Here is a 27,827-nt window from a genome sequence, read left to right as displayed (position 1 = left end):
AAATTAGCTATGATTACCCATGCACCTGCTCCAAATCGCACAGGACCCAGAAAGCAATGTGGTAAGATGCGATTACTGTTCCCCATGACAATCCAAGTACTTTGCCACCTGGATCACTGTTAAATGGACAATAACAAACTGCCTTAATAGAGCCGAATGATTTCACCAGGACATTGTATCCAGGCATGCTCACACTCTGGCTGTAGGATTAGTTCCTCAATTATTCTCCATTCAGCTGGGTTGTCTGCATTCTACAGGATGTTTCTGGGGCCTTTAGGCAATCTGTTGTAAAACTACAATCCACTTTTGAATGATAAAGAAAGAAGGCAAACAACTTGTCATTTTGATTATTGATATGCCAAACTGTTGAGCTCTGCTTTTAAAACAGTTGAGCAGACCACAGCCAGCGGTGCTGCTTCAAAGCAGCCAAATGACAATGCAGAATGGCCAACTGGCACACAGGGCAAAAAAATTCTGCAAGCCATTGGTATTCCTAGTGTCGTTACTAGGATCATTACCTCTAGCAGTGTGCAAGATTCCTGATATTAATTGCAACGTTATTGATGCTCTTCCTATTCTTCACAAGTACTCTCAGCCTGGAGATGTGATCATCGCCAGCATTATTTCTCACGTCTATACTTTTTCCAGTCCAATTCTCTTCGATCGTCACCCTTCTGATGAACTTCAAGATGAAGGGATGTAAGTTCTTCATTTCTTCCCTCATAAGATTTGCACACCACCATTAATTCATGTGACACAAAGGACAATTTACTTTGAACAGCTAGAATACATTGCATACACATATATCTTCATCTTCATTAATGGGATAGTTAATCTTTATCTTATTTCTTTGTGATTCTATTTCTATGGCTGTTCAACTCGCAGTGTGACTTGTTCCCAAAGCTGAACTTTCTAAGAGATGTGCTAATGCCACAACATTTCATGAATGAATAAAGCCAATATCGTTTTCAAATAATTCTAATGTATTGTTCCTAAGCAAGACTTACAGGAGTGGCTTTATGTGACTCAATATTTAGCTACTTCTCACTGAATTCTGAACATCCATAGTCAGAAATCAGTTTTTGCACTCAGTTCAAGGGTACCAAAATAGCTCCTCTGCCTTGGATGAAAATCACTGCTTGAGATTGGTTTGAGGAATTTGAACCCATCTCTATCTTAAATGAAATTTGGCTCCCAAAAGACAGCGAGTGTTTTTCAGGAATACAGAGAAATTCAATGTCATGTTTGACAATTTTATTTTCTCTTTTATTTTTCAATGACAGCCAAATGCTATATAATAATACACTTTATGAAATAACAGAATGTAGAAATGAAACTCTTTAATAAAGTTTTTAATTTTCATGACAGGGTAATATTTCAGAGTTACCAATATGTTCTGGCCCTGGTGTTTGCGGTAAAGCAGATCAGTGAAAATCTCCAACTTTTGCCCAATGTCACCCTCGGGTTCAACATCTATAACAGTAATTTCAGTCCAAGCTGGACCTTCCTTGCCTCAATGAAACTTCTTTTCATGAACAGTACAATCATCCCAAACTACAAGTGTGACTTGGGGAACATTCCTATAGCAGCAATTGGAGGACCTGACATCTGCCTCCACATGTTGAACATGCTGTCTATCTACAAAATTCCACAGGTATTCCCAGGTTCATAGATCATCTCTCATTCACATGATATTCCATTGCAATTCATTTGAAACACTGTGTTTGGGAGTTAGAAAAAGGTTCATTTAAATACCAAGGGAAACATTTTAATATGAGAATAGACTTCAGGGGTTCGATGAATCCTTTCAAAGAGGTGGTTCACAATGTTTAATAGAAAGGACAGAAGTACCTCTTTATGAATCATTAAATCAGCTGCAACTTTCTCCAGGATCTTATAGCTCCTGGGGAAACTGATGCAGGCAGTATCTTCCAGAGTGTTCCTGCCTCTTGGAACAAATTTCATTCACAGGAATGGATATTACCCGTTATTTTCCCCAAGTCATTTCATCAATCTAAATCATAGGTAAAGGACACACACTAGGTCAATGGCTGTGCCTGCCTGTGTCTTCTAGACAGTCCCCATTTGGAAAAGGTGGTTCAGGGGTTGTTTGGAGTGAAACGGCCTTAGTAATCTGCAACCCTGAAGGTGCTCATCTTTTATCCTTAATCTCCCCATATGGATTTTGCCAGAGGGTCTCCAAATCCTTAATCTTAGCTTCTGATAGGAGTTCTGGAGACCACAAAAGAATTGCTTGCCCCCTTATGGCATATTTTCCATGCTTGAAGCAATGACCCCATTTCTGAGTCAGCCAGTAGCTTATATAATATCACTTAGCTGTTCTTCCAGTTCAAGTTGTAGCTATTAATCTCCAAAGCTGAATCTTTCTTAACAGAAGAAACAGTCTGTCTGGTGATGAAAGAATCCATTTTGGAGAGAATGTTTAAGTTAAGGACTTAGATAAAGTGCCAGTGGAAAACATCAAGAGTGTTCCTCTATCAAAAGACCAATTGAGAACATATGTAAAATGTCATGATAACCGTTGTCTACTTGATTACTGCCTGGGTCACCCTTATTTGGCTCACATGTCTTGTTGAAGCCTCCTGCACAAAATGTGTGTACTGTAGCACACTCACACAAGCTCTGCCTGAATTCCTTGTGATTTGCTTTCTGATGAGGAACTGTGAATAGAAAATAGTGTAGACTCTCCTATGATATAGTGTTGATAGGAGAAAGGAGAGGCAGCAAATATGGGTAAAACACTTAGCATGACATAATAACTCCACAGAGAATTTTGAAAAGAAAAACCTTGGTCAAGATGTGGTGACAAACAGTGAAAAGTTGCTACAATGGCTAAAAAGGGCTTAGGTGGTTCTAGTGGCTTTGAACATACCTGGTTTAACTTAATCCAGGGAAACAATGCCAAGTATTCCTAAAACAGATCTGGCATTTTTTTTATAATTCAAAAAGCTCATCTTTTCCTGAGCAGAGGAAAGTCCATAAAGGGTTTGAGGGTGAGATCAGGAGGAAGTCATATGAAAGAGGAAAATAACTGTGGAACCGAATATACCAAACAGAGATGAAAAAGAGAATGAAGAAAGGAAAGTAAAAGTGTATATGTCAGAGGTCATCAGTACATCCAGAACAGCTGCTAATTGGCTAATGGATATTCAGATCCTATCACTAATTTAACAAATACATACTACAAAAATCATAAATTGAAAGCATGGGATTTGAGCTTGGTTGATGTTTAGAAAGCAGCAATAAAATTTGCATAATGAACTTTATACAAACCAAGAGAGGGACACACTAACACACTTTCTTTTGTTTTGCCTTGTTCTGCTAAAAATCCCCAGCTCACATATGGCTCTGCTCCAGTAGTGAATAAACAAAATCAAGATGTATTTTTACAACAGATGTTCCCCAATGAGTCTGTACAAAACAAAGGAATCCTGAAGTTACTGCTACATTTTGGGTGGACATGGATTGGAGTTCTTTCTGTGAAAGATAAAGCAGGGGAGAGGTTTGTATGGGACATTCTCCCCATGTTTTCTCAACATGGAATCTGCTTTGATTTTATGGAATGGTTCCCAGGTGTGACTGTTTACAGTGATTTTACAGAAGTGATGGATAAAGGACTCGAAATATACATAGTTGTCATGAAAAGTACAGCCAATGTGATACTCGTGTATGGTGACAGTCAGACTATGACATTCTTAAAATCATTTCTCCGTTTTTCAGAAGTGGAAGACATACCAGTGAGGACCAAAATCTGGCTCATGCCAGCACAAATGGATTTTGCATCAGTATCTGTTCATATCTCCTGGGATATAAGTTTCATCCATGGTGCTTTATCGCTCTCGGTTCAGTCCAAGGAGGTGTTTGGATTCCAGGAATTTCTTCAAAGCAGAAATCCAACCACAGAACCACAGGATGGATTCATCAGAGACTTTTGGGAGCAGGTGTTTGATTGCTCATTGCTCAACTCAAAAAGGAATAAAGGATCTGAGAGCATTTGTACTGGAGAAGAGAAATTAGAGACTCTTCCTACTTCAATGTTTGAAATTAGCATGACTGGCCACAGCTACAATATGTACAATGCTGTCTATGCTGTAGTACATGCTCTGCAGTCAATGCATTCCTCTAAATCCAAGCGAAGTAATTGTATGGCTTTTGGGAAAAAGAAGTTTCAGGACCTACACTCATGGCAGGTAATGTCTAAAGCAGAGAAGTTCAGGAAAAATTCTAGTACTTGTATTTGCAACTTCTCATTTAAATTTTGAAATATTCTCCCCAAGGAAATCTATCTGGGGCTTTTCTTTTATTCCATCAGCAAAGGCACGCAGAATTCACAGTACAATCCGAAAAGACACAGTAAACAACTACATACATAGACATAGGTACAAGCAGAAGTATGTTTATACATACATAAAGTATTTCTCATTCTTCCCTTACTTCCATCATATACTTTTCACATTCAGAAATGAAAATTCAACCTTTTATCTGCATGCCCCATTGAGCCCTACTAACTTCATTATATCTTTTCTCTGAATCAGTAAATATGCAATGATCATTCTTCCTTCCATTCAGACATTTCTCAGTGACCTGCTGAAGAGTAGAACAATAACCTGAATATACCCTGCCCAGCAGAAAATCTCACTGCATTGCCCACATGTTGTTCACTATCCTGTCTCAGACCTGGCAATCAGGAATCTGCCAAAATCTTTCTAGGAGCAAGATATAATGATTGTTTATATTTTTAATAATGATTGCTTTTATGTGTCTATTTTTTAAATTCATTGTTGTACATTACCAAGAGTCACTTTTTGGGAGACGGGAGGCCATATAAATTTGAAAAATAAATCAAGAAATAAGTAAATAATATTCTTTAGACAAAGATGAAATAAATGGGACATACTGTACATTGCAGAAACAAACCATGCTTCCAGGGAAGAGACACACAATACCTGAAGAAGGACTGAAGAATAATCCAAGGCAAAAAAGATATCCCTTATGCCACCAGCTAGGAAAGAGAAGGTCCAGTGCCCTCCGGTCAATGAGTATCCTTACAAAAAACATTCAAGATCATGGGGCAATGCTCTGATTCCTTTTGAGTGGATAGCACAGGCATTAACATATGTCTACGGAGGATTTCCAGGATTCCTACAAGCAGTGATTCACATTGCAACATATTTCTCACCAGAACACTTTTAAAATATGTGAGCAAAGAAAAGAAGGACCATCATGTCACAATATTTCCTAGGCAGAAAGGCCAGAAGAAGCACAGAGACTTCCTCAAGAAGGACTGAAAACTCATCCATGGAGGAAAAGACTCCTTGAAAGGGCAATCAGGAGTTTCCCTTCACCCAGGCTAAAATTCAGGTTCTCATCCTCTCACGTTTGAAATATCACAACTCATTCAAGCTGAAATGGGAATTGCTTGTGGTTACTGTTTAAGCAACTAGAGATGAAATAGGATGGAGCAATTTTATCAGTTCCTCTGTGTTAAATTGAGTCTTCCTAGAAATACAATAAATTTACCCACCCTTTATGATTTCTCTCTTTCTGTCTCTCCCCCAATGTAGCTTCATTCTTTTCTGAGAAGTGTCTCCTTCAACAATAGTGTGGGTGAAAAGATCTCCTTTGATAGTCATGGAGAATTTAATGGTGGACTTGATATTATCAACTGGGTTACTTTTCCGAACCAGTCATTTTCTAAGGTGAAAGTAGGAAGGATAGACCCCTTTGCTCCTCCAGACAAAGCTTTCAATATCCATCTGGATTTCATCATATGGCCTGAAAGGTTTAATCAGGTTAGAGACTTGGACTTGTACCTTAAATTCTTGAGCTGAACTATACTCTGCAAATCATATCAGGGCCATTGTAGCCATGATTTTGGAATAAAGAATAAAGATCTTATGCCCTTTTTTCCTATACTCTGCTACCTTCCAGTAATGCTAGTCTGCAGCTATAGCTCCAGTCTTGGCTGAGCCATCTTGACCAGATCCTGATATCTGTAGCACTTGGGTTGATGGGTATCAAAGTGTGTTGTAAATTTTCACTAATCTGAAACACTACATGTACTTCTTATTGTAAGCTACACTGAATTTTAATATTCCAGTGCTCTCTCCTAGGACCCTTGACAGTAAACTTTACTGTTTTATTTCTTTGCGGTAGATTTGTTGGGGATGGACTGCATGGTACTTTTGAGTAACTGTAAGCTACAATGAGAGACATTTGTTCAAGACAAAAGATGCAAATATTTAGATTTGAACAATTTATTGATCATACATTTAAAATATATCAGTAATATTGGAGATTCCAACAGTCAGTTGCCAAATAATTACTCTTTGATTATTAAACAGGTAAATTTTGTTAGCATTTGTCATTTAGCCACTCTGAAATGTTGATTCTCCAGCATCTACAAATTCACAGTTCTCTGTGTCTGTCCATCCATCCATCCATCCATCCATCCATCCATCCATCCATCCATGTGAATGGTAAAGTATTATTCTTATTGTTTTTGAAATAGGCATGCCCTATTTCTTTGTGCAATGATCCTTGCCAGAGAGGTTATAGGAAGACCAAGAAGGAAGGGAAGCCGTTTTGTTGTTACGATTGCCGTCCATGTCCAGAAGGGAAGATTTCAACTGAAGAGGGTAAGAGATACCAGGTACAGAGGCTTTTAGAAAGGAAAAATGTAACGGGAGTGGATCAACTTGTGAACAGATGTGTGCCTTGATATGAAATCTCTTCAGTTGTATAGGTTTCCATTGTGAGATTTGCCCCGTTCGACAGAGAAACTCTCGTGACACGTGTGGTTCACAAAGAAGGTTTACTCATGCGTAACGTAGTAGTCACAAGCAAAGCCAGGACTGGCTTGGTACAATTGCATCACTTGTTATATTCCCCCCTTCCCGCGCTTTTTCCCGCCTCGTGATCGCGTTGCGGCTGTGGGCTATTAGGCCCCCCAATGTCCCCCCTGATCGTTCATGATGGCAGGGTCGGTCAGAGTCCATTGTCCTTGATTGCCAGTCCCCCTCCGGCTGGGTTGGTCCCTCCCTGCTACGTGCAGACCCGCGGGTTCTATGCTGCATTGCGATCTTGTTTCGCTGCCCTGCGGCCCCGTTCCTTGCTTGCTCGCGCCGTTATCAGTTCATAGTTAAAAGCTTCCGCTGCGGTTTTCCTGTTTAGCTGGCCGCAGGTGGCTCGTTAATTAGCGGCGCTTTCGGTTCCTCTTTTCCCCGCTAGCTACCGCCGGTGGATTCCGCGTGGTCTGGTTGCGAGCTTCCCTGCAACCCCGTGCTTCCCTGAAGCCTCGTGCTGACCGAACCTGACATGCCGCCCCCCTGACGACAACTCCCCCCCCTCGGTCCTATTTCGGCTTCCCGGGGTATTTACTGTAAAAGTCCCGCACTAGGTCCGGCGCCCTTATGTGGGTTTTACTCACCCATTCGCTGTGGGACTTGGGGAAATGTTTCCATTGCACTAGGAGCTGGGTCTGCCCCTTGTGCCTCCGGGCGTCCAGTATCCGGTTGATTTCGAAATGCTGCTCCCCCCCGACCATGATGGGTGGTGGTACTCCCTCCGCCTTGTGCCAGGCGTTCCCCGGCTGGTGCAACTTTAGCAGGCTGCAATGGAACACCGGGTGGATCTTCCCGAGGCTTTTCGGGAGCGTCAGCTTGACGGTCACCGGATTGATGACCTCCGAAATGGGGAACGGCCCCACAAACCTCGGGCTGAGTTTTTTCGATGCCTGGTGCGTCTTTAGGTTTTTGGTTGACAGATACACCTGGTCCCCCACTTTCCACTTTTCCTCGGGGAGCCTCTTGCGGTCCGCGTGCTTCTTGTAGTCGGCTTTGGCTCTTTGCAATGCCGCGTGCGCCGCTCGCCGGGTCTCGTCGATTTGGGCGAACCAGGCGTCCAGGGAGTTGATCTGGGATTCCGGCTGAGGCAGCTCCGGCATGGGGACGAAATCTCTCCCGGTGGCTACTTTGAACGGAGAGAACCCGGTGCTCTTGTGGACGGCGTTGTTGTATGCCACCTCCGCGAATGGTAGTAGCTCCGCCCAATCGTCCTGTTGGTGCCCCACGTAGCAGCGCAGGTACTGTTCGAGCCCCCCGTTCAGGCGTTCCGTGGCTCCGTCCGTCTGCGGGTGCGCCACGGAGGATAGGGCTTGTTTCGTCCCCACCCGCTTCAGGAACTCCCGCCAGAACCGCGCGATGAAGTTGCCGCCCCGATCGCTGACGATACGTCGAGGTGCGCCGTGGAGTCGGTAGACATGTTGCACGAACAGTCTCGCCAGCCCCTCGGCCGTGGGGACTCGCCGGCACGCTACAAAGTGCGCTTGTTTGGAGAATAAGTCCGTGACCACCCAAATGGCGGTCTTCCCCTTACTCTCCGGGAGCTCCACTATGAAGTCCATGGCGACCTCTTGCCAAGGGCCGTCGGGTTCCGCTACCGGCTGGAGTAGGCCTCTAGGTTTGCCTTTGGCTCCTTTCGCTGTTGCGCACACCGGGCAACCCCCGAGTACGCCTCCACGTCCTTCCGGAGCGTGGGCCACCAAAACTGCCGCCGGATTAAGTGGAGTGTCTTTACGAAGCCGTAATGCCCCGCGCTCCGGCTGTCGTGGGCTCTCTCCATGACCTCCCGTCGGCAACCCTCGGGCACGTACAGCTTTCCTTCGTGCCACCACAACCCCTCTTGGCCGGTTAGCGCCTCTCGGTTCTGCTTGAGCCAATCGTCCCGCTCCGCCGCCTCCGCGAACCCTTGCCTTACTTCAGACGCCGCGTCCCGTCGCTCCCCCTTGGTCTGGCTTCGGGTCACCGCCTTTGCAGCCAGCCTGCTGGCGGGGATGACGGAGTCCACGATCTCCTCCCGTAGGCTGGCGTGTTGGGGCATGCGAGACAGTCCATCCGCTAAGAAGTTGCGCTTCCCGGGGATGTGTTTCAGTGTGAACCTGAACCTCCCGAAGTATTGGGACCACCGTGCCTGTTTGGGGGATAGCTTACGCGGGGTCTTCAGGGCCTCGAGGTTCTTATGGTCCGTCCACACCTCGAACGGTTCAGTTGCCCCCTCCAGTAGATGCCTCCACGTGGCCAGCGCCCACTTGACCGCGTACGCCTCTTTCTCCCACACCATCCACCTCCTCTCCATCTCGGTGAATTTGCGGGAGGCGTAGGCGCACGGGTGGATGGCCCCCTCCGGGCTGGGTTGGAGCAGGACTGCTCCCGTTGCCACGTCTGATGCATCCACTTGGATTATAAACCGCCGGTCTGGGTCGGGATGGCGCAGGATCGGCTCCGCAGTGAACCGCTGTTTTAGTTCCTCAAACGCCCCCTGGCATTCTGCAGTCCACGCGAGTGCCATGCTGGGCTTGGGGGGTTTCCCAGTGCCCTTGGTTTTTAGCAGGTCGGTTAGGGGAAGGGCGATTTGGGCGAAGTTCGGGATGAACTGACGATAGAAGTTCGCAAACCCTAGGAAGCTTTGGAGTTGCCTCCGGGTTCGCGGCGCTTCCCAGCCCAGGACATCCCTTACTTTCGCCGGGTCCATCTCAATTCCCCGGCTGGATATTCGGTAGCCGAGGTAGTCTAGTTGCTCTCGATGGAACTCGCATTTCGAGAGCTTTGCGTACAGCTGTGCCTTCAGCAGTCTCTGGAGCACCGTGCGCACCAGGCTCACGTGCTCCGCCAGGGTCTCGGTGTAGATGAGGATGTCGTCCAGGTAGACCAGGACGCCCCGGTAGAGTAGGTCGTGCAGCACCTCATTTATTAGCTGCATAAATACCCCCGGGGCCCCTTTTAATCCGAACGGCATCACGGAAAACTGGTAGCTTCCGAGCGGGGTGTTGAACGCCGTCTTCCACTCATCTTTTGCGCGGATCCTAACTCTGAAGTAGGCTTCGCGCAAGTCCAGTTTTGTGAACACCCTCCCCTTCGACAGATGCGACATCAAGTCCTTCATCAGGGGGAGGGGGTATTTGTACTCCGTGCTGATTGCGTTCAGCCCCCGGTAGTCTACGCACATACGGAGCGAGCCGTCCTTCTTCTCCCGGAATAACACCGGGGCCGCTAATGGTGACTTCGCGGGTTGGATGAATCCCCGCGCTAGGTTCTTGTCTATGAACTCGCGCAGGGCCCCCATCTCCCTCCTCGACAGGGAGTACATTTTCGGCTTAGGCAGGGTCGCTCCTGGCTCTAGCTCGATGGCGCAATCACTGGGCCGGTGTGGTGGGAGCTGGTCGGACTCCTTCTCCCCGAACGCTGCCGCCAGGTCTCGATACTGCCTCGGGATTCCGCCGCCCGTCGGGGGTTCCCGGGTCCGGCCCCTCGCTTTGCGGTCGCCTCGCCAGTCGCCGCTGCCTCCCCTCGCCTCGGGATCGTGGCGGGTCTCCGGGGTCCCGGCGCTGCTGCTGCTGCTGTTGCCGCCCGGGTCTCGGGCCCCATCTGCTCTCGCCCCGTCTCCCGGTGTCCCGGACCCTCCTCTGGTCCGCCGGTGGTTGCGGCTGCCTCCGTCTCCACGGCTCGGTCCCCTCTGCTCTCGCCCCTCGCCGGTCTGTCGACCCCGAACCGCACTGCCTCTGCCGTCCAGTCGACTCGTGGGTTCCGCCGCCGCAGCCACGCCAAGCCGAGTACCACCGCGTAGTCGGCCACCGGGACCACCACGAACCTCAGTTCTTCCCGGTGACTCCCGATCGTCATCTGGACCGGCTTGGTGTAATACTGAGCTGGCCCCCCCCCTGCCAGCGTGCCATCTAACTGGCTGAATGAAATGGGCTCCCGGAGGCGCCTCAGCTGTAGCCCGAGCCCCGAGACCACCGCTGGGTGCATCAAGCAGTGGGTGCAGCCCGAGTCCAGTAGCGCCCGTAGCTGCGCCTCCCATCTGGATCTCACCCCCGGACGTGTATCCTCACCCGGAACGGTGGGCAGTCCTCGTCTCCTATTGGGTCCGCGCGCCTCGACTCCCCTGCTCGCACTGGGACGCCGTTCAGTGTGAGCGCGCCTCGTTTCCCGCCGGCTCCGAGTCCTCTCCGGAGGATGCTGTCTCCGGGGTCGACCACCCCCCGCGTCCTTTCTCGGTCACCGCCGCCACTGCCCCCTTCCGCGGTCGGTCACCGGTCCTTTTCCCGTTCGCACGCGGGGTTTTGACTTCGGGCCGTGGTGGGGCGCCTTCCCACTCCGTCGGGCACTGCGCCGCTCGGTGGCCTCTGCCTCCGCATCGGAAGCACAGATTCGGGGCTCTGGTCGCCTCTCGCCTCCCGGTGGACTGCCGTCGACCGCTCCGTCTCTCCTCGGGGGTCCTCTCCCTCGGCCGGTCCCTCGTCTGGTCCCGTCGTCTTGTGCTCTGTTGGATCTGCCGCCACGCCGATTCTGCCGTTCCGGCAAGCCAGATCCAATCCTTCACTGTGGACGGGTCGTCCCGCCCCAGTGCCCGTTCCAGGATCTCTGGGTTGAGTCCCCTCTTAAAATACTTCACCTTCAGGGACTCCGGCCAGTCCGCGAGCTTCTCGGCCAACCTCCGGAACTCCAGGGCATATTCCGATACCGATTTGCCCCGCTGTCTGAACTGTAGGATGTCGTCCTCCGCCCGCTTGGCGCTCAATGTGTCCTCGAATCTGTCCCGGAGCGCCTGCATGAAGTCCGGGAAACTCCGTAGTTCCGCCGCGTTGGCATCGTACAGCCATAAGGCAAAAGTAATATGAGTTCAGAAATACATTCAGGTATAAACATGGGGGGTGAGGGATGTAGGAAAAAGTCTTATCAGGTGTAAAGGGCATAGGGAAGGGTCTTCAGGGACACAAGGAAGAGCTGCTTTCAAGACAATGGTCAGATAAAAGGGGCCTGAGTCAGGGGCAAGAAACTAATTTGAGTACCAGCCTCTTCCTAGTTCACAAAAATAAAGAGAGGGAGGGGGAAGCACATTCAGGTTTGAGAGATTCCATTGTTATAGATTTACAGTAAAAGAGGTACTGAGCATTAGTTTCCTTTTCTGAGCTACCTTGAAGGATTGCCAGTAGGCAATATCCAAGGAGCAATGGTGAAATCTCAAAGCTTACATTTTTCTACCCAGAATGGAATAAATCTTCATATAAATGCCACTTCTTATTACAGATCAGGTCATTCTAATCAATCTGAACTCACAGTGTCCAAATTCCTAGTTGAAAGCCTTTAACCACTACCTTAGAATGGATATGATGCCAAACACCATTTAGTCTTGAGAGAATAACTTTGCATATGAGCTTAATTGTAAGGCCTCTGCACCAGAGCTTTCCAATACTCTGGTCTAGTTCAACTATCCTTTCGTACCTCCCTCGCAGGGACACACAATTTGGGATGATGGGATAATTTAGCATGGCTTTTTTTTTTCCTTCTGGATGATACAAAGTGGATCATAAGCTGAGCCTTCAATACTGTAGTGCTGTGGGAATTGTCTCTGGCAAAATAAAATTTGCTGATGTTAACTGATTTGTTTGTCTGATCTCATTTTCATGTTCATATTTCAGGCTGAGCCCCTCACGGACCCTCATGGCCATGTTCTGGCCATGTAATAGTAGGTATGTGTTGATTAGTGTAACACAATATCAACAGAACTTTGGTGATTTCTTTTAGATACACAAGACTGTTCTCCATGTCCTGAAGATCAATACCCAAATGACAACAAAGATTCATGCCTGCCCAAAATTATAACGTTCTTAACGTACGAAGAACCACTGGGGATGAGCTCGGCGATTTGCGCTCTTTCCTTTTCTTTGATGACAATTTTAGTACTCAAGACCTTCATTCAACACAGGGACACTCCCATTGTCAAAGCCAACAACAGGAACCTCACCTACATTATCCTCATCTTCCTCCTCCTCTCTTTCCTTTCTGTTTTGCTATTTATTGGGAGACCCAATCAAATTGTGTGTCTTCTTCGACAGCCAGCTTTTGGCATGATCTTCTCAGTGGCGGTTTCCTGTTTGCTGGCCAAAACCATTGTAGTTGTCCTAGCATTCATGGCCACCAAGCCTGGGTCTAAAATGAGGAGATGGGTGGGGAAAAGAATGGTGAGCTCCATCGTTCTTTCCTGCTCTCTAGTTCAAGCCACCATTTGTGCCTCATGGCTGATGACATTCCCACCATACCCAGACCTTGATAAGGACTCAGTGTCTCAGGAGATTGTACTAGAATGCAATGAAGGATCGGTGACCATGTTTTACTCTGTCTTGGGCTTTATGGGCTTCTTGGCCATTGTCAGCTTCTTTGCTGCTTTTCTAGCTCGGAAACTCCCTGACAGTTTCAATGAAGCCAAATTCATCACCTTCAGCATGTTTGTCTTCTGCAGTGTTTGGTTGTCCTTTGTTCCCAGCTACTTGAGTACCAAAGGAAAATATATGGTGGCTGTGGAGATCTTCTCCATCTTATCCTCCAGTGCTGGCTTATTGGGTTGTATCTTTGCCCCCAAATGTTTTATCATCCTGTTTAGACCTGAACTGAACAGCAAGCATTTGCTCATGAAGAAGTAGTATTGAAATCCTTAATTACTGCTATCAACCAGAAATGCAAATGCCAGTAGAAATGGAAGTGGGGTGAGAGGAAATGTGATATCATGAAACACCTCCTCAAAGTCCATCACCCTGTCATTATGGCACAAAGTATCTCATCAAGACAAATCAAAGTGCTTCTCACATTTTGATGAATTCTATTCTATTTGTTATCTCTGTGAATAATGTGAATTTTTGAATTCATGCTGTGTGATATATGCAATTTTCTTTCAATATTTTAAGGAATGGAGCTGTTTAAGGTAGCTGGAATTCATACTAATATGACTTCATAGATCCAGTGCCTCAAAAGCCCCTCAAGTGATTTCTAATCTCTCTTGAGTGAGGAATGTTGGAGGAAAAAGCTTATATGTGAAGCATGCATCTATATAAGGATATTAGTATTATGTACTGCATTGTAAAAATCATCACTCCTGTATGATTTGATTCTGCCTGCAATAAAGCTACTTATATAGGCAAGAGAATTGAGAGTCTAAGTTCATTAATCCAGAATTGCTTGGGTAAGGATGGAACCTCAAGGATTTGTGCTGCAATTTGGATGGGACAGGAAGATAGCATTGTTTTATTTATTTTTTCCCCCATCTCTAACCTCAAACCCTAAATGTGAGAAATCAGAATTTAATTCTTGTGCTGTCTTAAAGAAGTCCTATGTGTACTTCGTTAGAATCTCTCCGCATTACGCATTAATGTCCTATTAGGTTTTCCTACTTCCAATAAATCTGCAAACCATCCCAGTTTTGGGGGAGGGAAGAATTCTGGAAAAAAGATGTCCTAAATGCTATGGATCTGGTTTAAGGAAAGCTCCAGCTGCCAAAAGGTCAGAGGCTGGAAAAATCCAAAATGCAGTATAGCCAAGACATGGGACCAATGCATCAATATTTAGCCCTTCCCGGTCCTCTGCAGATAGAAAAGGCTCTGAAATGTGATTGCTGGACCCAGTAGATTCTTTGGGTGCCATCTTCCCCAATCGGTTCAATGTGGGGTAACATTTGCAAAGGTTTCAGTTTGATTGAATTTTTAAATTCAATAAAAAGCTCAGTAAATGTACCTGTCATGAACAGGATGAGTAGATAGGACTTTTTAAGTGTTGGACAATGTTCCTTTTCATTTGATCTTTGAATCATGAATGAGTGAATCTTTTCACAGCCCTGTCTACATAAATTTCTTTTTTTCCTGCATTATCAGTCAAGCATCTAATGAGGTAGTGCCTTGGGGAGAGAGGGTTTCACATCACTTTTTATTTGGATTCCACAATTGGAGAAGGACTCTCCTCCAGAATGTATGAAAATTTTTATCAATATCTCTGAGCATCTTCCTTACCTGCTCAAAGAGTGTAAGAAAAGTTTTAACATACAGTACACAGGTAGCTCTTGGTTCTAAAACAATGATCCACCAATGTTATTGGCCGGTTCCTTCTCCCTGGTGGGCTCTAGGGGAGGTTGAAACCTCTCTTTGAATTCATCCTCTACCTGATTTGATCCTATTGCATGTCTGGAAATAGTGCCTTACTTCATGAAAGAATGTGAATGGCTCCACTTCAAAATCTCCTGATTCGAACCCTGGAGATGACTTCCTACAGAGATGAGAAAACTGATAGTTACAAAACACCAGACATATTTATCAAAGTATATACTGTATGTTTGGTCATTTGCCCCTTAGCAAGCATAATCTTGGTTAATAGATGCTTTGCAAAAGCTTGTGGATGATGTTCAGCTAGGGCAGTTATCTGTGTAGAGAAGAGGTCAAAAACACAGTTTCTCCTTTTTCAACATACTCCTCAGGTGGTAAAAATTACTTAGCAAGAAAACCAACAGTCTGTAGAGGTTCCATATAATTATGTGATCATTCCAAGGCTGGCAAATTCCAGTGAATCCCTGGTTTTGAGGTATGCAAAGAGCAAAAGCCAAACTTTTTACAAATGTTACATAGTAAGTCGATCCAAAACAGTTTGAATAAGAAGACACACTAGCTTAAGTTACAATGTTTTTTTTTTTTTTTAAGTTTTTCAACTGATCAGAAAACAAGAGAACTAGAAGCAAGGGGTATCTTTTTGGAACTAGTGTAAGAGAAAGAGTTCACAGGGACACCATTCACTATGTCTTTCTGTACCTTCCACAATAGCAAAGCAGTTTTGCTTGCACCACATCCATTCACTGTTTCCTACACTGCCTTTTGTCCTTCAAACTTCTCTCCTCTCTCATTCTGAGAACCTCATTAGCTCCATCTTTCCTTTCTTCTTGACCCATTTACTCCTCTTTTACATATTTGCTTTGCAATTTGGTCCTGCTTCATGCTCTGTATAGCTAAAGAATCTCAATGTCCTTCCTTCATTGTGGTCAATCACTTTGGAGTTCTGTCCATAATTATTCATTCCTGACTCTTTTTTCATCATTGCAGGGAACCATTTCTTTAGTAAAACATTCCCACTGCATTCAAATTATTTAAGCAAGTTGCAAATAAGTTATTTTAGATATGAATACTAAGGCCTACATGTGAGGGACTAATGGTTGAATAGATTTCAGATATAATGGACTTTTCTCTTTTTTAAAAAAAATCCAGTTCCAACACTAGTGATCCACCATCCATTAAATAAAGGATTTGCCATTTAAAGATTTTTTTTTTAGAATGATCCATGTATATATACTGGATGTGGTTGTAAAAATGGTATAAACACAAAAAATTAAATTTGCATTTAACTAAGAGTTCTGAAGGGATAGACAATCCTTGTTTCTAAAGAGTCCTTTCCACTTAGGTTTTAGTGTAGTTTTATTTTTAACATTTCCCTAAGTTTATTTCTTACCTGCTCAGAGTGTAAGAAAAAAATTAACATACAGTACACAGGTAGCTCTTGGTTCTAAAACAATGATTCACCGATGTTATTGGCTTGTTCCTTCTCCCCGGTGAGCTTAAGGTGAGATTGACAGCTCTCTTTGAAGTTCATCCTGTACCTGATCTGATCCAATTGCATGTCTGGAAATCATCCCTTCCTAGAGTTGTTAAGGGATAGACAATCAGTGTCCCATAAGAGTCCTTTCCGATTAAGTTTTAGTGTAGTTTTATTTTTAATGTTTTCCTAAGATTATTTGTTATCTTATTAGGGTTAAATAAATACATTTAATTAATTTAGTAATAGCTATATTTTCTTTTATCATGGCAGAAATGAAAAATTCTCAAGGTCTCTTTTACAAATTATTAAGATGTGTCAAACAGTTCTCTCTATATTACTGCCTAACATTTTTTAAAATTATTTTTTATATTAGCTTGATATGAATAATTCAATCTTGATCTGAGAGAGTTTAATGACAATTACATTGAATACTTTATTAGTTGGAAAGTTGGAGAAAGTTGGGCATATGGTTATCTCCTCTACAATTATGAAATTAGCTATGATTACCCATGCACCTGCTCCAAATCGCACAGGACCCAGAAAGCAATGTGGTAAGATGCGATTACTGTTCCCCATGACAATCCAAGTACTTTGCCACCTGGATCACTGTTAAATGGACAATAACAAACTGCCTTAATAGAGCCGAATGATTTCACCAGGACATTGTATCCAGGCATGCTCACACTCTGGCTGTAGGATTAGTTCCTCAATTATTCTCCATTCAGCTGGGTTGTCTGCATTCTACAGGATGTTTCTGGGGCCTTTAGGCAATCTGTTGTAAAACTACAATCCACTTTTGAATGATAAAGAAAGAAGGCAAACAACTTGTCATTTTGATTATTGATATGCCAAACTGTTGAGCTCTGCTTTTAAAACAGTTGAGCAGACCACAGCCAGCGGTGCTGCTTCAAAGCAGCCAAATGACAATGCAGAATGGCCAACTGGCACACAGGGCAAAAAATTCTGCAAGCCATTGGTATTCCTAGTGTCGTTACTAGGATCATTACCTCTAGCAGTGTGCAAGATTCCTGATATTAATTGCAACGTTATTGATGCTCTTCCTATTCTTCACAAGTACTCTCAGCCTGGAGATGTGATCATCGCCAGCATTATTTCTCACGTCTATACTTTTTCCAGTCCAATTCTCTTCGATCGTCACCCTTCTGATGAACTTCAAGATGAAGGGATGTAAGTTCTTCATTTCTTCCCTCATAAGATTTGCACACCACCATTAATTCATGTGACACAAAGGACAATTTACTTTGAACAGCTAGAATACATTGCATACACATATATCTTCATCTTCATTAATGGGATAGTTAATCTTTATCTTATTTCTTTGTGATACTATTTCTATGGCTGTTCAACTCGCAGTGTGACTTGTTCCCAAAGCTGAACTTTCTAAGAGATGTGCTAATGCCACAACATTTCATGAATGAATAAAGCCAATATCGTTTTCAAATAATTCTAATGTATTGTTCCTAAGCAAGACTTACAGGAGTGGCTTTATGTGACTCAATATTTAGCTACTTCTCACTGAATTCTGAACATCCATAGTCAGAAATCAGTTTTTGCACTCAGTTCAAGGGTACCAAAATAGCTCCTCTGCCTTGGATGAAAATCACTGCTTGAGATTGGTTTGAGGAATTTGAACCCATCTCTATCTTAAATGAAATTTGGCTCCCAAAAGACAGCGAGTGTTTTTCAGGAATACAGAGAAATTCAATGTCATGTTTGACAATTTTATTTTCTCTTTTATTTTTCAATGACAGCCAAATGCTATATAATAATACACTTTATGAAATAACAGAATGTAGAAATGAAACTCTTTAATAAAGTTTTTAATTTTCATGACAGGGTAATATTTCAGAGTTACCAATATGTTCTGGCCCTGGTGTTTGCGGTAAAGCAGATCAGTGAAAATCTCCAACTTTTGCCCAATGTCACCCTCGGGTTCAACATCTATAACAGTAATTTCAGTCCAAGCTGGACCTTCCTTGCCTCAATGAAACTTCTTTTCATGAACAGTACAATCATCCCAAACTACAAGTGTGACTTGGGGAACATTCCTATAGCAGCAATTGGAGGACCTGACATCTGCCTCCACATGTTGAACATGCTGTCTATCTACAAAATTCCACAGGTATTCCCAGGTTCATAGATCATCTCTCATTCACATGATATTCCATTGCAATTCATTTGAAACACTGTGTTTGGGAGTTAGAAAAAGGTTCATTTAAATACCAAGGGAAACATTTTAATATGAGAATAGACTTCAGGGGTTCGATGAATCCTTTCAAAGAGGTGGTTCACAATGTTTAATAGAAAGGACAGAAGTACCTCTTTATGAATCATTAAATCAGCTGCAACTTTCTCCAGGATCTTATAGCTCCTGGGGAAACTGATGCAGGCAGTATCTTCCAGAGTGTTCCTGCCTCTTGGAACAAATTTCATTCACAGGAATGGATATTACCCGTTATTTTCCCCAAGTCATTTCATCAATCTAAATCATAGGTAAAGGACACACACTAGGTCAATGGCTGTGCCTGCCTGTGTCTTCTAGACAGTCCCCATTTGGAAAAGGTGGTTCAGGGGTTGTTTGGAGTGAAACGGCCTTAGTAATCTGCAACCCTGAAGGTGCTCATCTTTTATCCTTAATCTCCCCATATGGATTTTGCCAGAGGGTCTCCAAATCCTTAATCTTAGCTTCTGATAGGAGTTCTGGAGACCACAAAAGAATTGCTTGCCCCCTTATGGCATATTTTCCATGCTTGAAGCAATGACCCCATTTCTGAGTCAGCCAGTAGCTTATATAATATCACTTAGCTGTTCTTCCAGTTCAAGTTGTAGCTATTAATCTCCAAAGCTGAATCTTTCTTAACAGAAGAAACAGTCTGTCTGGTGATGAAAGAATCCATTTTGGAGAGAATGTTTAAGTTAAGGACTTAGATAAAGTGCCAGTGGAAAACATCAAGAGTGTTCCTCTATCAAAAGACCAATTGAGAACATATGTAAAATGTCATGATAACCGTTGTCTACTTGATTACTGCCTGGGTCACCCTTATTTGGCTCACATGTCTTGTTGAAGCCTCCTGCACAAAATGTGTGTACTGTAGCACACTCACACAAGCTCTGCCTGAATTCCTTGTGATTTGCTTTCTGATGAGGAACTGTGAATAGAAAATAGTGTAGACTCTCCTATGATATAGTGTTGATAGGAGAAAGGAGAGGCAGCAAATATGGGTAAAACACTTAGCATGACATAATAACTCCACAGAGAATTTTGAAAAGAAAAACCTTGGTCAAGATGTGGTGACAAACAGTGAAAAGTTGCTACAATGGCTAAAAAGGGCTTAGGTGGTTCTAGTGGCTTTGAACATACCTGGTTTAACTTAATCCAGGGAAACAATGCCAAGTATTCCTAAAACAGATCTGGCATTTTTTTTATAATTCAAAAGCTCATCTTTTCCTGAGCAGAGGAAAGTCCATAAAGGGTTTGAGGGTGAGATCAGGAGGAAGTCATATGAAAGAGGAAAATAACTGTGGAACCGAATATACCAAACAGAGATGAAAAAGAGAATGAAGAAAGGAAAGTAAAAGTGTATATGTCAGAGGTCATCAGTACATCCAGAACAGCTGCTAATTGGCTAATGGATATTCAGATCCTATCACTAATTTAACAAATACATACTACAAAAATCATAAATTGAAAGCATGGGATTTGAGCTTGGTTGATGTTTAGAAAGCAGCAATAAAATTTGCATAATGAACTTTATACAAACCAAGAGAGGGACACACTAACACACTTTCTTTTGTTTTGCCTTGTTCTGCTAAAAATCCCCAGCTCACATATGGCTCTGCTCCAGTAGTGAATAAACAAAATCAAGATGTATTTTTACAACAGATGTTCCCCAATGAGTCTGTACAAAACAAAGGAATCCTGAAGTTACTGCTACATTTTGGGTGGACATGGATTGGAGTTCTTTCTGTGAAAGATGAAGCAGGGGAGAGGTTTGTATGGGACATTCTCCCCATGTTTTCTCAACATGGAATCTGCTTTGATTTTATGGAATGGTTCCCAGGTGTGACTGTTTACAGTGATTTTACAGAAGTGATGGATAAAGGACTCGAAATATACATAGTTGTCATGAAAAGTACAGCCAATGTGATACTCGTGTATGGTGACATTCAGACTATGACATTCTTAAAATCATTTCTCCGTTTTTCAGAAGTGGAAGACATACCAGTGAGGACCAAAATCTGGCTCATGCCAGCACAAATGGATTTTGCATCAGTATCTGTTCATATCTCCTGGGATATAAGTTTCATCCATGGTGCTTTATCGCTCTCGGTTCAGTCCAAGGAGGTGTTTGGATTCCAGGAATTTCTTCAAAGCAGAAATCCAACCACAGAACCACAGGATGGATTCATCAGAGACTTTTGGGAGCAGGTGTTTGATTGCTCATTGCTCAACTCAAAAAGGAATAAAGGATCTGAGAGCATTTGTACTGGAGAAGAGAAATTAGAGACTCTTCCTACTTCAATGTTTGAAATTAGCATGACTGGCCACAGCTACAATATGTACAATGCTGTCTATGCTGTAGTACATGCTCTGCAGTCAATGCATTCCTCTAAATCCAAGCGAAGTAATTGTATGGCTTTTGGGAAAAAGAAGTTTCAGGACCTACACTCATGGCAGGTAATGTCTAAAGCAGAGAAGTTCAGGAAAAATTCTAGTACTTGTATTTGCAACTTCTCATTTAAATTTTGAAATATTCTCCCCAAGGAAATCTATCTGGGGCTTTTCTTTTATTCCATCAGCAAAGGCACGCAGAATTCACAGTACAATCCGAAAAGACACAGTAAACAACTACATACATAGACATAGGTACAAGCAGAAGTATGTTTATACATACATAAAGTATTTCTCATTCTTCCCTTACTTCCATCATATACTTTTCACATTCAGAAATGAAAATTCAACCTTTTATCTGCATGCCCCATTGAGCCCTACTAACTTCATTATATCTTTTCTCTGAATCAGTAAATATGCAATGATCATTCTTCCTTCCATTCAGACATTTCTCAGTGACCTGCTGAAGAGTAGAACAATAACCTGAATATACCCTGCCCAGCAGAAAATCTCACTGCATTGCCCACATGTTGTTCACTATCCTGTCTCAGACCTGGCAATCAGGAATCTGCCAAAATCTTTCTAGGAGCAAGATATAATGATTGTTTATATTTTTAATAATGATTGCTTTTATGTGTCTATTTTTTAAATTCATTGTTGTACATTACCAAGAGTCACTTTTTGGGAGACGGGAGGCCATATAAATTTGAAAAATAAATCAAGAAATAAGTAAATAATATTCTTTAGACAAAGATGAAATAAATGGGACATACTGTACATTGCAGAAACAAACCATGCTTCCAGGGAAGAGACACACAATACCTGAAGAAGGACTGAAGAATAATCCAAGGCAAAAAAGATATCCCTTATGCCACCAGCTAGGAAAGAGAAGGTCCAGTGCCCTCCGGTCAATGAGTATCCTTACAAAAAACATTCAAGATCATGGGGCAATGCTCTGATTCCTTTTGAGTGGATAGCACAGGCATTAACATATGTCTACGGAGGATTTCCAGGATTCCTACAAGCAGTGATTCACATTGCAACATATTTCTCACCAGAACACTTTTAAAATATGTGAGCAAAGAAAAGAAGGACCATCATGTCACAATATTTCCTAGGCAGAAAGGCCAGAAGAAGCACAGAGACTTCCTCAAGAAGGACTGAAAACTCATCCATGGAGGAAAAGACTCCTTGAAAGGGCAATCAGGAGTTTCCCTTCACCCAGGCTAAAATTCAGGTTCTCATCCTCTCACGTTTGAAATATCACAACTCATTCAAGCTGAAATGGGAATTGCTTGTGGTTACTGTTTAAGCAACTAGAGATGAAATAGGATGGAGCAATTTTATCAGTTCCTCTGTGTTAAATTGAGTCTTCCTAGAAATAGTCCTTGTCTTTTATTCCATCAGCAAAAGACTCTCAGCATTCGCAGTACGGTCCTAACAGACACCATAAACAATTACATACATACTCATACATACAAGCAGAAGTATGCTGGTACATACTGTACATACAGCCCTGTCCATATCCATCATGCCTCTCCATCTCTGGAAAAGCACTGTCACAAAAATATAAAAATGCAAATCGAAATAGGCACTAGTAAATCACATCACTTAAAGAAAGGCAGACATAGCTAAATCTGGTTTATACTTAGACCTTTAACTATACCTCTCCATGTTTTTCTATACCCAATAAATTATCAGCCAGCATCATCAATTCCATTACATCCATCCCTCTCTCCCTACACAGCCATTTTCCCTTTGAAATCTCTTCCCTCGCTCTTTTTGTGGACTTGATCAAGTCCAGCCACCCATGATTTTCTCAGAAGGCTATCCCTTCTACTGATCCCATTCACTCTTCCTTCTGCTTCTCTTTCCTTCCATCCTCATTCATTCTTTCTAGGTGACAAACCATTTCAAAGTACTTGTTTTTCACTTGTCCCTCTCTTTTGTATTTAATCCACATTTATTCAGCACTCATTCATTCTTAACCCTACCATGCCTCTTTTTTTAAATAGCCCATTTCACTTGCATATAACCTTTATCTCTATCCTAACATCCTGAATGATTTGTTCCTCTTTAGTACCCATTCTTCTCAGCTACATGTAGTCCTCAACTCAATCTAGTTTCTTGGTCTATTAAAGTTCACATCCAGATTCCTGATTGCATCGTCTTCTCTTCTTTGAAGCTCCTGTAAATATTTGCTCTCATTCAAAAATACAGCGTCATCTGCATGGAAAAAGTGGCTGCACTTTTCCATTATGAACCAGCACATTTCTAATGTTACTGCAATTATTCTGTGTACAGAGTCTCTCAATACACAATAATATTAAATAGTTTAGTCTTAGTCATTCTCCCAGATCATTTAATTAATCACTGATCACTTCATTTCTTCTCATTCTTCCCTTACTTCCATCATATCCTTCTCTTTTCGCATTCAGAAATGAAAATGCAACCTTTTATCTGCATGTCTCATTTAGGGCTACTAACTTCATATTATCTTTTCTGTGAATCAGAATACATCCAATAATCTGTGTTCCTCCCATTCAGACCTTTCTCAGAGACCTGCTGAAGAGTGGAACAATTCCTTGCATATTCCCTGCCCAGCAGAAAGTCCCACTGAATTGCCTACACTTTCTTCACTGTCCTGCCCCAGACCTCCTAATCAGGAATCTGCCAAATGATTTCTAGGAATAAGATATAATGACTGTCTATATTTGAATAATGACTGTTTTTATGTAGCTATTGGTTAAATTCATTGCTCAGAGTCACCTTTTGTGAGATGGGCAGCAATATAAATTTGAGAAATAAATAAATAAATAAATAAATAAATAAATAAATAAATAATAAAATTCCTCACACATACATGAAGGAAATGGCACTTACACTTCATGAACAAGCCATGCCTCCAGGGAACAGACAAAGAACACCTGAACAAGGACTGAAGAACAATCCAAGGTGAAAAAGATATTCCAAAGGCCACCAGCTAGGAAACAGGAGGTACAGTGCCCTCTGGTCAATGAATGTCCTTAAAAAGGACATGACAGTTGATGGTTGAATTCTCTCATTTCTTTACACTGGATAGCACAGCCATTAACCTATGTCTATGGATGATTCCCAGGATTCCTACGATCAGTGACTCACATTCCAACATATTCCTCAACAGAACACTTTTAAAACATGTGAGCAAAGAAAAGAAGGACCAGCAGGTGACAATATTTCCTAGGCTGAAAGGCCAGAAGAAGCACACAGGCATAAATAAAGGTTCTCATCCTCTCCCAGTTGAAATAACACAACTCATTGCAGCTGAAATGTGAATTGTTCTGTGGTTACAGTTTAAGCAACTAAAGATAAAATAGGATGGAGCAATCTTACCAGTTCCTCCATATCAAATTGAATCTTACTAGAAATATAACAAATATACCCTCGCTTTATGATTTCTCTCTTTCTGTCCCTCCCCAGTGTAGCTTCACCCTTTTCTGAGAAGTGTCTCCTTCAACAATAGTGTGGGTGAAAAGATTTCTTTTGATAGCCATGGAGAATTGATTGGTGGACTTGATGTTATCAACTGGGTTACTTTCCCAAATTAGTCATTTTCTAAGGTGAAAGTCGGGAGGATAGACCCCTTTTCTCCTCCAAACAAGGCCTTCAATATCCATATGGATTTCATCACGTGGCCTGAAAGTTTAATCAGGTTAGAGACTTGGACTTGTGCCTTAAATTCTTGAGCTGAACTATAATCTGCAAATCATATCAGGGCCATTGTAGCCATGATTTTGGAATAAAGAATAAGGATCTTAAGTCTTTTTTCCTATATTGTGCTATCTTCCAGTAATGCTAGGTTGCAGCTATATCTCCCATCTTGCCCTAGCCATGATGGGCAGACCGTGATCTCTATAGGACTTGAATTTATGGGTATCAAACTGTATTATACATTTTCAATGATCTGAAAGACTAAATGTGCTTCATATTGTAAACTACACTGAATATTAATATTGCAGTGCCCCATCCTAGGAACCCTTGAGACTAAACATTACTCTTTTATTGCTTTGTGGTAGATTTGTTGGGGATGGACTGCATGGTACTTTTGAGCAACTGTAAGCTACAATGAGAGACATTTGTTCAAGACAAAAGATGCAAATATTTAGATTTGAACAATTTATTGATCATACATTTAAAATATATCAGTAATATTGGAGATTCCAACAGTCAGTTGCCAAATAATTACTCTTTGATTATTAAACAGGTAAATTTTGTTAGCATTTGTCATTTAGCCACTCTGAAATGTTGATTCTCCAGCATCTACAAATTCACAGTTCTCTGTGTCTGTCCATCCATCCATCCATCCATCCATCCATCCATCCATCCATCCATGTGAATGGTAAAGTATTATTCTTATTGTTTTTGAAATAGGCATGCCCTATTTCTTTGTGCAATGATCCTTGCCAGAGAGGTTATAGGAAGACCAAGAAGGAAGGGAAGCCGTTTTGTTGTGACAATTGCCGTCCGTGTCCAGAAGGGAAGATTTCAACTGAAGAGGGTAAGAGATACCAGGTACAGAGGCTTTTAGAAAGGAAAAATGTAACGGGAGTGGATCAACTTGTGAACAGATGTGTGCCTTGATATGAAATCTCTTCAGTTGTATAGGTTTCCATAAGGCAAAAGTAATATGAGTTCAGAAATACATTCAGGTATAAACATGGGGGGTGAGGGATGTAGGAAAAAGTCTTATCAGGTGTAAAGGGCATAGGGAAGGGTCTTCAGGGACACAAGGAAGAGCTGCTTTCAAGACAATGGTCAGATAAAAGGGGCCTGAGTCAGGGGCAAGAAACTAATTTGAGTACCAGCCTCTTCCTAGTTCACAAAAATAAAGAGAGGGAGGGGGAAGCACATTCAGGTTTGAGAGATTCCATTGTTATAGATTTACAGTAAAAGAGGTACTGAGCATTAGTTTCCTTTTCTGAGCTACCTTGAAGGATTGCCAGTAGGCAATATCCAAGGAGCAATGGTGAAATCTCAAAGCTTACATTTTTCTACCCAGAATGGAATAAATCTTCATATAAATGCCACTTCTTATTACAGATCAGGTCATTCTAATCAATCTGAACTCACAGTGTCCAAATTCCTAGTTGAAAGCCTTTAACCACTACCTTAGAATGGATATGATGCCAAACACCATTTAGTCTTGAGAGAATAACTTTGCATATGAGCTTAATTGTAAGGCCTCTGCACCAGAGCTTTCCAATACTCTGGTCTAGTTCAACTATCCTTTCGTACCTCCCTCGCAGGGACACACAATTTGGGATGATGGGATAATTTAGCATGGCTTTTTTTTTTCCTTCTGGATGATACAAAGTGGATCATAAGCTGAGCCTTCAATACTGTAGTGCTGTGGGAATTGTCTCTGGCAAAATAAAATTTGCTGATGTTAACTGATTTGTTTGTCTGATCTCATTTTCATGTTCATATTTCAGGCTGAGCCCCTCACGGACCCTCATGGCCATGTTCTGGCCATGTAATAGTAGGTATGTGTTGATTAGTGTAACACAATATCAACAGAACTTTGGTGATTTCTTTTAGATACACAAGACTGTTCTCCATGTCCTGAAGATCAATACCCAAATGACAACAAAGATTCATGCCTGCCCAAAATTATAACGTTCTTAACGTACGAAGAACCACTGGGGATGAGCTCGGCGATTTGCGCTCTTTCCTTTTCTTTGATGACAATTTTAGTACTCAAGACCTTCATTCAACACAGGGACACTCCCATTGTCAAAGCCAACAACAGGAACCTCACCTACATTATCCTCATCTTCCTCCTCCTCTCTTTCCTTTCTGTTTTGCTATTTATTGGGAGACCCAATCAAATTGTGTGTCTTCTTCGACAGCCAGCTTTTGGCATGATCTTCTCAGTGGCGGTTTCCTGTTTGCTGGCCAAAACCATTGTAGTTGTCCTAGCATTCATGGCCACCAAGCCTGGGTCTAAAATGAGGAGATGGGTGGGGAAAAGAATGGTGAGCTCCATCGTTCTTTCCTGCTCTCTAGTTCAAGCCACCATTTGTGCCTCATGGCTGATGACATTCCCACCATACCCAGACCTTGATAAGGACTCAGTGTCTCAGGAGATTGTACTAGAATGCAATGAAGGATCGGTGACCATGTTTTACTCTGTCTTGGGCTTTATGGGCTTCTTGGCCATTGTCAGCTTCTTTGCTGCTTTTCTAGCTCGGAAACTCCCTGACAGTTTCAATGAAGCCAAATTCATCACCTTCAGCATGTTTGTCTTCTGCAGTGTTTGGTTGTCCTTTGTTCCCAGCTACTTGAGTACCAAAGGAAAATATATGGTGGCTGTGGAGATCTTCTCCATCTTATCCTCCAGTGCTGGCTTATTGGGTTGTATCTTTGCCCCCAAATGTTTTATCATCCTGTTTAGACCTGAACTGAACAGCAAGCATTTGCTCATGAAGAAGTAGTATTGAAATCCTTAATTACTGCTATCAACCAGAAATGCAAATGCCAGTAGAAATGGAAGTGGGGTGAGAGGAAATGTGATATCATGAAACACCTCCTCAAAGTCCATCACCCTGTCATTATGGCACAAAGTATCTCATCAAGACAAATCAAAGTGCTTCTCACATTTTGATGAATTCTATTCTATTTGTTATCTCTGTGAATAATGTGAATTTTTGAATTCATGCTGTGTGATATATGCAATTTTCTTTCAATATTTTAAGGAATGGAGCTGTTTAAGGTAGCTGGAATTCATA

At 42.6% G+C, this 27,827-nt stretch overlaps 2 protein-coding genes across 2 annotated transcripts; both read left to right on the top strand.

The window, feature by feature from the left end:
• The first annotated feature begins 436 nt into the window (after positions 1 to 436).
• On the top strand, positions 437 to 13,504 carry LOC148215305 (vomeronasal type-2 receptor 26-like). The gene is made up of 6 exons (XM_088144124.1): positions 437 to 699; positions 1,369 to 1,654; positions 3,357 to 4,211; positions 5,586 to 5,813; positions 6,533 to 6,659; positions 12,609 to 13,504. The coding sequence occupies exons 1-6, from the start codon at positions 437 to 439 to the stop codon at positions 13,502 to 13,504; spliced, it is 2,655 nt and encodes an 884-aa protein (XP_088000250.1).
• Positions 13,505 to 16,914: 3,410 nt separating this feature from the next.
• LOC148215304 (vomeronasal type-2 receptor 26-like) lies at positions 16,915 to 27,533 on the top strand. Its single transcript, XM_088144123.1, has 6 exons — positions 16,915 to 16,978; positions 17,306 to 17,615; positions 18,285 to 18,570; positions 20,272 to 21,126; positions 25,471 to 25,597; positions 26,638 to 27,533. Exons 1-6 carry the CDS (start codon positions 16,915 to 16,917, stop codon positions 27,531 to 27,533), a joined length of 2,538 nt encoding a protein of 845 aa, XP_088000249.1.
• Positions 27,534 to 27,827: the final 294 nt, after the last annotated feature.

Source organism: Python bivittatus, unplaced genomic scaffold (genome assembly GCF_059951505.1).
Source record: "Python bivittatus isolate LINGU-HERP-01145 unplaced genomic scaffold, Pbiv_v1 ctg000430_np1212, whole genome shotgun sequence".
NCBI lineage: Eukaryota > Metazoa > Chordata > Lepidosauria > Squamata > Pythonidae > Python > Python bivittatus.
This window is presented reverse-complemented; position numbering and strand designations above follow the sequence as displayed.